At 41.4% G+C, this 16,550-nt stretch overlaps 1 protein-coding gene across 4 annotated transcripts in view; it reads right to left on the reverse strand.

Moving 5' to 3' along the window:
* Positions 1–16,550, reverse strand: part of FAM163A (family with sequence similarity 163 member A) — a 63,197-nt gene that overhangs the window by 9,966 nt on the left and 36,681 nt on the right. For 3 of the 4 annotated variants that reach the window (XR_008846189.1, XM_056529790.1, XM_056529791.1), the window contains exons 2-3: positions 7,076–7,169; positions 1,656–1,769 (exon numbers count right to left, since the gene is read on the reverse strand). Coding sequence is in view for 3 of the 4 variants with exons in the window: in XM_056529790.1 (XP_056385765.1) it covers positions 1,656–1,748 (93 nt within the window). In the remaining variant the exon portion in view is untranslated. The remainder of the gene's footprint in view (positions 1–1,655; positions 1,770–7,075; positions 7,170–16,550) is intronic. The other variant, XM_056529792.1, reaches the window with a different exon arrangement.

A 16,550-nucleotide genomic window follows, 5' to 3' on the forward strand; every position in this document is an offset into this window, starting at 1 on the left:
TGCAGCTGGCTGCAATACAACCCCAAAGCATGATTGATCCACCCCCATGCTTAACAGTTGGACAGAGGTTCTTTTAATTAAATTCTGTTCCCCTTCTTCTCCAAACATACCTTTGCTCATTCCGGCCAAAAAGTAAAATTTTAACCTTATCGTTCAACAGAACTTGTTTCCAAAATGCACCAGGCTTGTCTATATGTTCATTTGCAAAGATCAAACACCGATTTTTGTGGTGAGGACGTAGAAGAGGTTTTCTTCTGATGACTCTTCCATGAAGACCATATTTGTATCTCTTTATAGTTGAATAGTGAACCACAACTCCAGTGTCTGCCAGATCTTTCTGGAGGGATTGTGCAGTCAAACGTGGGTTTTGAATTGTTTTGTCTGATATTTTTCTTGGTCTTCCAGATCTTGCATTAACTTCCACTGTTCCTGATGACTGCCATTTCTTAATTACATTCCGAACAGAGGATATTGACATCTGAAAAGGTTTTGCTATCTTCTTATAGCCTTCTCCAGCTTTGTGAGCCTCAACTATTTTCAGTTTCAGATTTCTAGACAACTGCTTAGAAGAACCCATGGTGCTGATTGTTGGGGCAAGGTCAGATGAGTCTGGGCATTTAAAACCTTTGAGATTGACATCACCTTCTCTTCCCAGATGATGATTGAGAACAATCCATGACACTGGCAGGTCTCAGCTTTGCAAAGGGGGCAGTGCATGCTATAAATTCAGCAGGATGCCCAAACTTTTGCAGACGCCATTTTTTGTTTTTTGTTATTTTGAAAGTGTAAATGATGGAAATAAAATGTAACTTTTGGTGACATATTATAAGAATGTCTAATCTGTAATTTGATGCCTTTTGGAGATTTTTCCATCTTTCCTTGGCTTTTTTATACACATTAATACAAATTTTTACCTGGGGTGCCCAAACTTTTGAACCCCACTGTATCAGTTTCGATACTTTGTGTTTTGTCTGTATCTGCGACTCAGAGATCAGATCACATTTTATAAATAATCTATGCAGGAATCTAGGGAATTCCAAAGGGTTCACTTACTTTTTCCACCTGCATGGTGGATATTTACTCAATGTGGTCGATAAAAGACATGATTGGTACAACGGTCTGTATTATTAGTTCACTTACATTGTGTTGGTCTAGAATTGCGATTCAGAGATCAGATCACATTTTATAATTAATCTATGCAGGAATCCAGGGAATTCCAATGGGTTCACTTACTTTTTCCACCTGCATGGTGTATATTTACTCAATGTGCTCGATTAAAGACATGAAGGGTACAATGGTCTGTGCGTTATTAACTTAGTTGCCTTGTGTTTATCTATAATTGCGATTCAGAGATCACATCACATTTTATAAATAAGCTATGCAAGAATCCAGGGAATTCCAATGGGTTGACTTACTTTTTCCACTTGCACTGTGAATGTTTACTCAATGTGGTAGATAAAAGACATGATTGGTACAACGGTCTGTGTTATTAGTTCGCTTACATTGTGTTTATCTATAATTGCGATTCAGAGATCAGATCACATTTTATAAATAATCTATGCAGGAATCCAGGGAATCCCAATGGGTTCACTTACTTATTCTTGTGATTATACAAGACATTAATGACAGAAGCGATGTGGTGCTGGGCCTCTCACCTGAAGTCTGCAGTAGCACAGGACTCCAATGATGCATAGCAGTATCACAGTCGCTAGGATTCCTCCTGTGATCACAACAGTTCCCGCTGTCATCCGAACAATCCCCCATCAAACCTGGAAATAAAATATAATAAGTGTGAACAGCGTCTAAAAATGTTCTGTCTGATGGTGGAAACAGAAGGACGAGCACACGTCTGAATTAATGATACAACATTGAGCACATCATTAAGGACCATTAAAGGGGTACTCCGCTGCTCAGCTGTCACGCCTCCTCCCATAGACTGGCATTGAAGGGGGCGGGGCGTGACATCATGAGGGGGTGGGGCTATGTCATCACGAGCTCCCGATGCCGACTCCAGCATTCGAAAAGGAGTGTTCCAAACGCTGAGCGGCGGAGTACCCCTTTAAGGATCACTTTGTGCAGTGATTAAATCCGCCCTGCGGGAGGCGCCGGTGGTCTTTATCACTGTTCTTTGATATGGTAATTTCAGCGCGGTCTCAGCAGCAGAAGAACTATAGAGACCCCAGGAGGAAATGTATTGGAGGATTCATGTTGTGATGACTTCACTACCAATCATCTGGTGATATTGTCATTATACAAAACGCGCCACGACGGATTGACACGCCGTATGACGGTATGTGAACCTATCGCTCAGATAATGTGGCGAAGAGAAGTTCTTTGTATCTGATGTGTGAAGGAAACGATCGGTTTATCTGGACATTTTGATGTTTTCATTAATATCTGACTGGTGAGAGAACATAAGGTGTATATGGTATATATGGTGTATATGGTATATAGGGTGTATATGGTATATAGGGTGTATATAGTATATATGGTGTATATGGTATATAGGGTGTATATAGTATATATGGTGTATATGGTATATAGGGTGTATATGGTATATAGGGTGTATATAGTATATATGGTGTATATGGTATATAGGGTGTATATAGTATATAGTGTATATAGTATATAGGGTGTATATAGTACATATGATATATAGGGTGTATATAGTACATATGGTATATAGGGTGTATATAGTATATAGTACATATGGTATATAGGGTGTATATAGTACATATAGTACATATGGTATATAGGGTGTATATAGTACATATGGTATATAGGGTGTATATAGTATATAGTGTATATGGTATATAGGGTGTATATAGTACATATGGTATATAGGGTGTATATAGTACATATGGTATATAGGGTGTATATAGTATATAGTGTATATGGTATATAGGGTGTATATAGTACATATAGTGTATATGGTATATAGGGTGTATATAGTACGTATAGTGTATATGGTATATAGGGTGTATATAGTACATATAGTGTATATGGTATATAGGGTGTATATAGTATATAGTGTATATGGTATATAGGGTGTATATAGTACATATAGTGTATATGGTATATAGGGTGTATATAGTACATATAGTGTATATGGTATATAGGGTGTATATAGTATATAGTGTATATGGTATATAGGGTGTATATAGTACATATAGTGTATATGGTATATAGGGTGTATATAGTACATAAGGTAGATAGATAGATATCTCTCTCATATCTATCTCACATTTATCTATCTCATATCTATCTATCTATCTATCTATCTATCTAGCTCATATCTATCTATCTCATATCTATCTATCTATCTATCTACCTATATATCTATCTATCTCATATCTATCTATCTATCTATCTCATATCTATCTATCTCATATCTATCTATCTCATATCTATCTATCTCATATCTATCTATCTCATATCTATCTATCTCATATCTATCTCATATCTATCTATCTATCTATCTATCTCATATCTATCTATCTCTCTATCTCATATCTATCTATCTCATATCTATCTCTCTCTCTCATATCCATCTATCTCATATCTATCTATCTCATATCTATCTATCTCATATCTATCTATCTTATATCTATCTATCTCATATCTATCTATCTCATATCTATCTCTCTCATATCTATCTATCTATCTATCTATCTATCTATCTCATATCTATCTATCTCTCTATCTCATATCTATCTATCTATCTATCTCATATCTATCTATCTATCTATTTATCTATCTATCTATCTATCTATCTATCTATCTATCTATCTATCTATCTAGATAATCCCAAACAGAACAGCACAGCAACAAATTTAAAAATGAAAAAATGAAGAGGTGCTCGCAGAGGTCAGAGTCTAGGTAACGGACTCCTTCAGTATATAACATCCAATGATTCCACAGCACACAGGAGTTTTTCCAAAAAAAGAGAAGGTGATTTATTCCATTCCCAGTGTTACAAAATAGGTGCTACGTTTCAGCAGCCTCTCGCCGCCATTTTCAAGCATCTTAAAAATGGCGGCGAGAGGCTGCTGAAACGTAGCACCTATTTTGTAACACTGGGAATGGAATAAATCACCTTCTCTTTTTTTGGAAAAACTCCTGTGTGCTGTGGAATCATTGGATGTTATCTATCTATCTATCTCATATCTATCTATCTATCTATCTCATATCTATCTATCTCTCTCATATCTATCTATCTCATATCTATCTATCTATCTCATATCTATCTATCTCATATCTATCTATCTCATATCTATCTATCTATCTCATATCTATCTATCTATCTATCTCATATCTACCTATCTATCTATCTATCTATCTATCTATCTCATATCTATCTATCTATCTATCTATCTATCTATCTCATATCTATCTATCTATCTCATATCTACCTATCTATCTATCTATCTCATATCTATCTATCTATCTCATATCTATCTATCTCTCTCATATCTATCTATCTCATATCTATCTATCTCATATCTATCTATCTATCTCATATCTATCTCTCTCATATCTATCTATCTATCTCATATCTATCTATCTATCTATCTATCTATCTCATATCTACCTATCTATCTATCTATCTATCTATCTATCTATCTCATATCTATCTATCTATCTATCTATCTATCTCATATCTATCTATCTATCTCATATCTATCTATCTATCTATCTATCTATCTATCTATCTCATATCTACCTATCTATCTATCTATCTATCTCATATCTATCTATCTATCTCATATCTATCTATCTCTCTCATATCTATCTATCTCATATCTATCTATCTATCTATCTCATATCTATCTATCTATCTATCTCATATCTATCTCTCTCATATCTATCTATCTATCTCATATCTATCTATCTATCTCATATCTATCTCTCTCATATCTATCTATCTCATATCTATCTATCTCATATCTATCTATCTATCTCATATCTATCTATCTCATATCTATCTATCTCATATCTATCTATCTCTCTCATATCTATCTATCTCATATCTATCTATCTATCTCATATCTATCTATCTCATATCTATCTATCTATCTATCTCATATCTATCTATCTCATATCCATCTATCTATCTCATATCTATCTCATATCTATCTCATATCTATCCATCTCATATCTATCTATCTCTCTCATGTCTATCTATCTATCTCATATCTATCTATCTCATATCTATCTATCTCATATCTATCTATCTATCTCATATCTATCTATCTATCTATCTCATATCTATCTATCTCATATCCATCTATCTATCTCATATCTATCTCATATCTATCTCATATCTATCCATCTCATATCTATCTATCTCTCTCATGTCTATCTATCTATCTCATATCTATCTATCTCATATCTATCTATCTCATATCTATCTATCTATCTCATATCTATCTATCACATATCTATCTATCTATCTATCTATCTCATATCTATCTCATATCTATCTATCTATCTATCTATCTATCTCATATCTATCTCATATCTATCTCATATCTATCTCATATCTATCTCATATCTATCTCATATCTATCTATCTCATATCTATCTCATATCTATCTCATATCTATCTATCTATCTATCTATCTCATATCTATCTATCTCATATCTATCTCATATCTATCTATCTATCTATCTATCTATCTATCTCATATCTATCTATCTCATATATATCTCATATCTATCTCATATCTATATAATATCTATCTATCTCATATCTATCTATCTATCTATCTATCTCATATCTATCTCATATCTATCTCATATCTATCTATCTTTCTATCTATCTCATATCTATCTCATATCTATCTCATATCTATCTCATATCTATCTATCTATCTCATATCTATCTCATATCTATCTCATATCTATCTATCTCATATCTATCTCATATCTATCTCATATCTATCTATCTATCTCATATCTATCTCATATCTATCTATCTCATATCTATCTCATATCTATCTCATATCTATCTATCTATCTATCTATCTCATATCTATCTCATATCTATCTCATATCTATCTATCTATCTATCTATCTCATATCTATCTATCTCATATCTATCTCATATCTATCTCATATCTATCTCATATCTATCTATCTATCTATCTATCTCATATCTATCTATCTCATATCTATCTCATATCTATCTCATATCTATCTATCTATCTATCTATCTATCTCATATCTATCTCATATCTATCTATCTCATATCTATCTATCTATCTATCTATCTCATATCTATCTATCTCATATCTATCTATCTCATATCTATCTCATATCTATCTATCTCATATCTATCTATCTCATATCTATCTATCTCATATATATCTATCTCATATCTATCTATCTATCTCATATATATCTATCTCATATCTATCTATCTATCTATCTATCTATCTATCTCATATCTATCTATCTCATATCTATCTCATATCTATCTATCTCATATCTATCTCATATCTATCTATCTCATATCTATCTATCTCATATCTATCTCATATCTATCTATCTATCTCATATCTATCTATCTCATATCTATCTATCTCATATCTATCTATCTTATATCTATCTCATATCTATCTCATATCTATCTATCTATCTCATATCTATCTATCTATCTATCTATCTCATATCTATCTATCTCATATCTATCTATCTATCTCATATCTATCTATCTATCTATCTATCTCATATCTATCTATCTCATATCTATCTATCTATCTCATATCTATCTATCTCATATCTATCTATCTCATATCTATCTCATATCTATCTATCTATCTATCTATCTATCTATCTATCTATCTATCTCATATCTATCTATCTCTTTCTTTCTCATATTTATCTATCATATATCTATCTCATATCTCTCTCTCTCTCTCTCTCTCTCTTTCTCATATTCTCCCCCCGTCCTGTTTTATCCTCGTCATTTCCCATCATACATCTGTCCTGGTTCTCTATTACAGTTATATTGCGGTATAATCACATTGTGCTGTAATAAAGATAGAGGAGGCTCCGCACAGACATGACTCACCACAGAGACTGTAGGTCGGGGAGCAGATGGCGGAGGCTCCTCTGGGGTCCGGGGCCACACAGTCACCTCAGCTGAATCCTATAGACGACCGGCCCTGTAATGTATAAGGGTTGTGTGAGGATATGTGACATGTGACATAGTGACTGATCAGAGGAGGGGGACACATGACATAGTGACTGATCAGAGGAGGGGGACACATGACATAGTGACTGATCAGAGGAGGGGGACACATGACATAGTGACTGATCAGAGGAGGGGGGGACATGACATAGTGACTGATCAGAGGAGGGGGGGACATGACATAGTGACTGATCAGAGGAGGGGGACACATGACATAGTGACTGATCAGGGGAGGGGGACACATGACATAGTGACTGATCAGAGGAGGGGGGGACATATGACATAGTGACTGATCAGAGGAGGGGGACACATGACATAGTGACTGATCAGAGGAGGGGGGGGACACATGACATAGTGACTGATCAGAGGAGGGGGACACATGACATAGTGACTGATCAGGGGAGGGGGACATATGACATAGTGACTGATCAGAGGAGGGGGACACATGACATAGTGACTGATCAGAGGAGGGGGACACATGACATAGTGACTGATCAGAGGAGGGGGGGACATGACATAGTGACTGATCAGAGGAGGGGGACACATGACATAGTGACTGATCAGGGGAGGGGGACATATGACATAGTGACTGATCAGAGGAGGGGGACACATGACATAGTGACTGATCAGAGGAGGGGGACACATGACATAGTGACTGATCAGAGGAGGGGGACACATGACATAGTGACTGATCAGAGGAGGGGGACACACGACATAGTGACTGATCAGAGGAGGGGGACACATGACATAGTGACTGATCAGAGGAGGGGGACACATGACATAGTGACTGATCAGAGGAGGGGGACACATGACATAGTGACTGATCAGAGGAGGGGGACACATGACATAGTGACTGATCAGAGGAGGGGGACACATGACATAGTGACTGATCAGAGGAGGGGGGGACATGACATAGTGACTGATCAGAGGAGGGGGACACATGACATAGTGACTGATCAGGGGAGGGGGACATATGACATAGTGACTGATCAGAGGAGGGGGACACATGACATAGTGACTGATCAGAGGAGGGGGGGACATATGACATAGTGACTGATCAGAGGAGGGGGACACATGACATAGTGACTGATCAGAGGAGGGGGACACATGACATAGTGACTGATCAGAGGAGGGGGACACATGACATAGTGACTGATCAGGGGAGGGGGACACATGACATAGTGACTGATCAGAGGAGGGGGACACATGACATAGTGACTGATCAGAGGAGGGGGACATATGACATAGTGACTGATCAGGGGAGGGGGACATATGACATAGTGACTGATCAGAGGAGGGGGACACACGACATAGTGACTGATCAGAGGAGGGGGACACATGACATAGTGACTGATCAGAGGAGGGGGGGACATATGACATAGTGACTGATCAGAGGAGGGGGACACATGACATAGTGACTGATCAGAGGAGGGGGACACATGACATAGTGACTGATCAGAGGAGGGGGACACATGACATAGTGACTGATCAGGGGAGGGGGACACATGACATAGTGACTGATCAGAGGAGGGGGACACATGACATAGTGACTGATCAGAGGAGGGGGACATATGACATAGTGACTGATCAGGGGAGGGGGACATATGACATAGTGACTGATCAGAGGAGGGGGACACATGACATAGTGACTGATCAGAGGAGGGGGACACATGACATAGTGACTGATCAGGGGAGGGGGACATATGACATAGTGACTGATCAGAGGAGGGGGACACATGACATAGTGACTGATCAGAGGAGGGGGGGGACATATGATATAGTGACTGATCAGAGGAGGGGGACACATGACATAGTGACTGATCAGAGGAGGGGGGACATATGACAGTGACTGATCAGAGGAGGGGGGACATGTGACAGTGACTGATCAGAGGAGGGGGGACATGTGACAGAGACTGATCAGAGGAGAGGGGGGACATATGACATAGTGAGATCAGAGGAGGGGGGACCTATGACATAGTGACTGATCAGAGGAGGGGGGGACATATGACATAGTGACTGATCAGAGGAGGGGGACACATGACATAGTGACTGATCAGAGGAGGGGGGACATGTGACAGAGACTGATCAGAGGAGGGGGGGGGACATATGACATAGTGAGATCAGAGGAGGGGGGACATATGACATAGTGACTGATCAGAGGAGGAGGGCATATAACATAGTGACTGATCAGAGGAGGGGGGACATATGACATAGTGACTGATCAGAGGAGGGGGACACATGACATAGTGACTGATCAGAGGAGGGGGGGGACATGTGACATAGGGACATGTGACATAGTGACTGATCAGAGGAGGGGGGTCACATTACATAGTGACTGATCAGAGGAGGGGGACATATAACATAGTGACTGATCAGGGGAGGGGGACACATGACATAGTGACTGATCAGGGGAGGGGGACACATGACATAGTGATTGATCAGGGGAGGGGGGGACATATGACAGAGACTGATCAGAGGAGGGGGGACATATGACATAGTGACTGATCAGAGGAGGGGGGACATATGACATAGTGACTGATCAGAGGAGGGGGGACATATGAAATAGTGACTGATCAGAGGAGGGGGACATATGACATAGTGACTGATCAGAGGAGGGGGGGCATATAACATAGTGACTGATCAGAGGAGGGGGGGACATATGACATAGTGACTGATCAGAGGAGGGGGGGCATATAACATAGTGACTGATCAGAGGAGGGGGGGACATGTGACATAGTGACTGATCAGAGGAGGGGGGACATATAACATAGTGACTGATCAGAGGAGGAGGACATATAACATAGTGACTGATCAGAGGAGGGGGGGGACATATGACATAGTGACTGATCAGAGGAGGGGGGACATATAACATAGTGACTGATCAGAGGAGGGGGACATATAACATAGTGACTGATCAGAGGAGGGGGGGGACATATGACATAGTGACTGATCAGAGGAGGGGGGACATATGACATAGTGACTGATCAGGGGAGGGGGGGGACATATGACATAGTGACTGATCAGAGGAGGGGGGACATATAACATAGTGACTGATGAGAGGAGGGGGACATATAACATAGTGACTGATCAGAGGAGGGGGGGACATATGACATAGTGACTGATCAGAGGAGGGGGGACATATAACATAGTGACTGATCAGAGGAGGGGGACATATAACATAGTGACTGATCAGAGGAGGGGGGGACATATGATATAGTGACTCATCAGAGGAGGGGGGGACATGTGACATAGTGAATGATCAGATGAGGGGGGACATAAGACATTGTGACTGATCAGAGGAGGGGGGACATATGACATAGTGACTGATCAGGGGAGGGGGGGACAGATGACATAGAGACTGATCAGAGGAGGGGGGACATATGACAGTGACCAGAGGAGGGGGGGCATAGAACATAGTGACTGATCAGAGGAGGGGGGACATATAACATAGTGACTGATCAGAGGAGGGGGGACATATGACATAGTGACTGATCAGAGAAGGGGGGACATATGACATAGTGACTGATCAGAGGAGGGGGGGGACATATGACATAGTGACCGATCAGAGGAGGGGGGGACATGTGACATAGAGACTGATCAGGGGAGGGGGGACATATGACATAGAGACTGACCAGAGGAGGGGGGACATATGACATAGTGACTGATCAGAGGAGGGGGGACATATGACATAGTGACTGATCAGAGGAGGGGGGGGCATATGACATAGTGACTGATCAGGGGAGGGGGACATATGACATAGTGACTGATCAGAGGAGGGGGGGACATTTGACATAGTGACTGATCAGAGGAGGGGGGAACAGATAACATAGTGACTGATCAGAGAAGAGGGGGGCATATGACATAGTGACTGATCAGAGGAGGGTGGGGGACATATGACATAGTGACTGAACAGAGGAATGGGGCATATAACAGTGACTGATCAGAGGACGGGGGGACATATGACATAGTGGCTGATCAGGGGAGGGGGGGACATATGACATAGTGACTGATCAGAAGAGGGGGGCATATAACATAGTGACTGATCAGAGGAGGGGGGGACATATGACATAGTGACTGATCAGAGGAGGGGGGCTTATAACAGTGACTGAGCAGAGGACGGGGGGACATATGACATAGTGACTGATCAGGGGAGGGGGGGACATATGACATAGTGACTGATCAGGGGAGGGGGGACATATGACATAGTGACTGATAAGGGGAGGGGGGGACATATGACATAGTGACTAATCAGAGGAGGGGGGGACATGTGACATAGTGACTGATCAGAGGAGGGGGGGACATATGACATAGTGACTGATCAGAGGAGGGGGGGCATATAACATAGTGACTGATCAGAGGAGGGGGACATATAACATAGTGACTGATCAGAGGAGGGGGGGACATATGATATAGTGACTGATCAGAGGAGGGGGGGACATGTGACATAGTGACTGATTAGAGGAGGGGGGACATAAGACATTGTGACTGATCAGAGGAGGGGGGACATATGACATAGTGACTGATCAGGGGAGGGGGGGACAGATGACATAGAGACTGATCAGAGGAGGGGGGACATATGACAGTGACCAGAGGAGGGGGGGCATAGAACATAGTGACTGATCAGAGGAGGGGGGACATATAACATAGTGACTGATCAGAGGAGGGGGGACATATGACATAGTGACTGATCAGAGAAGGGGGGACATATGACATAGTGACTGATCAGAGGAGGGGGGGGACATATGACATAGTGACCGATCAGAGGAGGGGGGGGGACATGTGACATAGAGACTGATCAGGGGAGGGGGGACATATGACATAGAGACTGATCAGAGGAGGGGGGGGACATATGACATAGTGACTGATCAGAGGAGGAGGGGGACATTTGACATAGTGACTGATCAGAGGAGGGGGGAACAGATAACATAGTGACTGATCAGAGAAGAGGGGGGCATATGACATAGTGACTGATCAGAGGAGGGTGGGGGACATATGACATAGTGACTGAACAGAGGAATGGGGCATATAACAGTGACTGATCAGAGGACGGGGGGACATATGACATAGTGGCTGATCAGGGGAGGGGGGGACATATGACATAGTGACTGATCAGAAGAGGGAGGCATATAACATAGTGACTGATCAGAGGAGGGGGGGACATATGACATAGTGACTGATCAGAGGAGGGGGGCTTATAACAGTGACTGAGCAGAGGACGGGGGGACATTTGACATAGTGACTGATCAGGGGAGGGGGGGACATATGACATAGTGACTGATCAGGGGAGGGGGGACATATGACATAGTGACTGATCAGGGGAGGGGGGGACATATGACATAGTGACTGATCAGAGGAGGGGGGGACATGTGACATAGTGACTGATCAGAGGAGGGGGGGCATATAACATAATGACTGATCAGAGGAGGGGGGGACATGTGACATAGTGACTGATCAGAGGAGGGGGACATGTGACATAGTGACTGATCAGAGGAGGGGGGGACATATGACATAGTGACTGATCAGAGGAGGGGGGGCATATAACATAATGACTGATCAGAGGAGGGGGGGACATGTGACATAGTGACTGATCAGAGGAGGGGGACATGTGACATAGTGACTGATCAGGGGAGGGGGGGGACATGTGACATAGTGACTGATCAGAGGAGGGGGACATGTGACATAGTGACTGATCAGGGGAGGGGGGGACATGTGACATAGTGACTGATCAGAGGAGGGGGACATATGACATAGTGACTGATCAGAGGAGGAGGGCATATAACATAATGACTGATCAGAGGAGGGGGGGGACATATGACATAGTGACTGATCAGAGGGGGAGGGGGGGGGGGACATATGACATAGTAACTGATCAGAGGGGGGACTTTTTAAATTTCCCACAAGGTCTGGTCAGATACATTGTTTATCCACAAGGTCTGGTCAGATACATTGTTTCTCTACAAGGTCTGGTCAGATACATTGTTTCCTTACAAGGTCTGGTCAGATACATTGTTTCCTTACAAGGTCTGGTCAGATACATTGTTTCTCTACAAGGTCTGGTCAGATACATTGTTTATCCACAAGGTCTGGTCAGATACATTGTTTCCCTACAAGGTCTGGTCAGATACATTGTTTCCCTACAAGGTCTGGTCAGATACATTGTTTCTCTACAAGGTCTGGTCAGATACATTGTTTATCCACAAGGTCTGGTCAGATACATTGTTTCCCTACAAGGTCTGGTCAGATACATTGTTTCCCTACAAGGTCTGGTCATATACATTGTTTCCCTACAAGGTCTGGTCAGATACATTGTTTATCTACAAGGTCTGGTCAGATACATTGTTTCTCTACAAGGTCTGGTCAGATACATTGTTTCCCCACAAGATCTGGTCAGATAGATTGTTTCCCTACAAGGTCTGGTCAGATACATTGTTTCTCTACAAGGTCTGGTCAGATACATTGTTTATCTACAAGGTCTGATCAGATACATTGTTTCCTTACAAGGTCTGGTCAGATACATTGTTTCCCTCCAAGGTCTGATCAGATACATTGTTTCCTTACAAGGTCTGGTCAGATACATTGTTTCCCTACAAGGTCTGGTCAGATACATTGTTTATCCACAAGGTCTGGTCAGATACATTGTTTCTCTACAAGGTTTGGTCAGATACATTGTTTCCCTACAAGGTCAGGTCAGATACATTGTTTCTCTGCAAGGTCTGGTCAGATACATTGTTTCTCTACAAGGTCTGGTCAGATACATTGTTTCTCTACAAGGTCTGGTCAGATACATTGTTTCTCTACAAGGTCTGGTCAGATACATTGTTTCTCTACAAGGTCTGGTCAGATACATTGTTTCTCTACAAGGTCTGGTCAGATACATTGTTTCTCTACAAGGTCTGGTCAGATACATTGTTTCTCTACAAGGTCTGGTCAGATACATTGTTTCCCTACAAGGTCTGGTCAGATACATTGTTTCTCTGCAAGGTCTGGTCAGATACATTGTTTCTCTACAAGGTCTGGTCAGATACATTGTTTCCTTACAAGGTCTGGTCAGATACATTGTTTCTCTACAAGGTCTGGTCAGATACATTGTTTATCTACAAGGTCTGGTCAGATACATTGTTTCCCTACAAGGTCTGGTCAGATACATTGTTTATCCACAAGGTCTGGTCAGATACATTGTTTCCCTACAAGGTCTGGTCAGATACATTGTTTCTCTACAAGGTCTGGTCAGATACATTGTTTCCCTACAAGGTCTGGTCAGATACATTGTTTCTCTACAAGGTCTGGTCAGATACATTGTTTCCCTACAAGGTCTGGTCAGATACATTGTTTCCTTACAAGGTCTGGTCAGATACATTGTTTATCTACAAGGTCTGGTCAGATACATTGTTTCCCTACAAAGTCTGGTCAGATACATTGTTTCCCTACAAGGTTTGGTCAGATACATTGTTTATCCACAAGGTCTGGTCAGATACATTGTTTCCCTACAAGGTCTGGTCAGATACATTGTTTATCCACAAGGTCTGGTCAGATACATTGTTTCCCTACAAGGTCTGGTCAGATACATTGTTTCTCTACAAGGTCTGGTCAGATACATTGTTTCCCTACTAGGTCTGGTCAGATACATTGTTTATCCACAAGGTCTGGTCAGATACATTGTTTATCCACAAGGTCTGGTCAGATACATTGTTTCCCTACAAGGTCTGGTCAGATACATTGTTTATCCACAAGGTCTGGTCAGATACATTGTTTATCCACAAGGTCTGGTCAGATACATTGTTTCCCTACAAGGTCTGGTCAGATACATTGTTTCCCTACAAGGTCTGGTCAGATACATTGTTTATCTACAAGGTCTGGTCAGATACATTGTTTCTCTACAAGGTCTGGTCAGATACATTGTTTCCCTACAAGGTCTGGTCAGATACATTGTTTCCCTACAAGGTCTGGTCAGATACATTGTTTCTCTACAAGGTCTGGTCAGATACATTGTTTCCCTACAAGGTCTGGTCAGATACATTGTTTATCCGCAAGGTCTGGTCAGATACATTGTTTCCCTACAAGGTCTGGTCAGATACATTGTTTCTCTACAAGGTCTGGTCAGATACATTGTTTCCCTACTAGGTCTGGTCAGATACATTGTTTATCCACAAGGTCTGGTCAGATACATTGTTTATCCACAAGGTCTGGTCAGATACATTGTTTCCCTACTATGTCTGGTCAGATACATTGTTTCCCTACAAGGTCTGGTCAGATACATTGTTTCCCTACAAGGTCTGGTCAGATACATTGTTTCCCTACAAGGTCTGGTCAGATACATTGTTTATCCACAAGGTCTGGTCAGATACATTGTTTATCCACAAGGTCTGGTCAGATACATTGTTTCCCTACAAGGTCTGGTCAGATACATTGTTTCCCTACAAGGTCTGGTCAGATACATTGTTTATCTACAAGGTCTGGTCAGATACATTGTTTCTCTACAAGGTCTGGTCAGATACATTGTTTCCCTACAAGGTCTGGTCAGATACATTGTTTCCCTACAAGGTCTGGTCAGATACATTGTTTCTCTACAAGGTCTGGTCAGATACATTGTTTATCCACAAGGTCTGGTCAGATATATTGTTTCTCTACAGGGTCTGGTCAGATACATTGTTTCTCTACAAGGTCTGGTCAGATGCATTGTTTATCCACAAGGTCTGGTCAGATACATTGTTTATCCACAAGGTCTGGTCAGATACATTGTTTCTCTACAAGGTCTGGTCAGATACATTGTTTCTCTACTAGGTCTGGTCAGATACATTGTTTATCCACAAGGTCTGGTCAGATACATTGTTTATCCACAAGGTCTGGTCAGATACATTGTTTCCCTACAAGGTCTGGTCAGATACATTGTTTCCCGACAAGGTCTGGTCAGATACATTGTTTTCTCTACAAGGTCTGGTCAGATACATTGTTTATCCACAAGGTCTGGTCAGATACATTGTTTCCCTACAAGGTCTGGTCAGATACATTGTTTCCCGACAAGGTCTGGTCAGATACATTGTTTTCTCTACAAGGTCTGGTCAGATACATTGTTTATCCACAAGGTCTGGTCAGATACATTGTTTATCCACAAGGTCTGGTCAGATACATTGTTTCCCTACAAGGTCTGGTCAGATACATTGTTTCCCGACAAGGTCTGGTCAGATACATTGTTTTCTCTACAAGGTCTGGTCAGATACATTGTTTATCCACAAGGTCTGGTCAGATACATTGTTTCTCTACAAGGTCTGGTCAGATACATTGTTTCTCTACAAGGTCTGGTCAGATACATTGTTTACCTACAAGGTTTGGTCAGATACATTGGGGGGTATTTATG

Source organism: Hyla sarda, chromosome 7 (genome assembly GCF_029499605.1).
Source record: "Hyla sarda isolate aHylSar1 chromosome 7, aHylSar1.hap1, whole genome shotgun sequence".
Taxonomy (NCBI): domain Eukaryota; kingdom Metazoa; phylum Chordata; class Amphibia; order Anura; family Hylidae; genus Hyla; species Hyla sarda.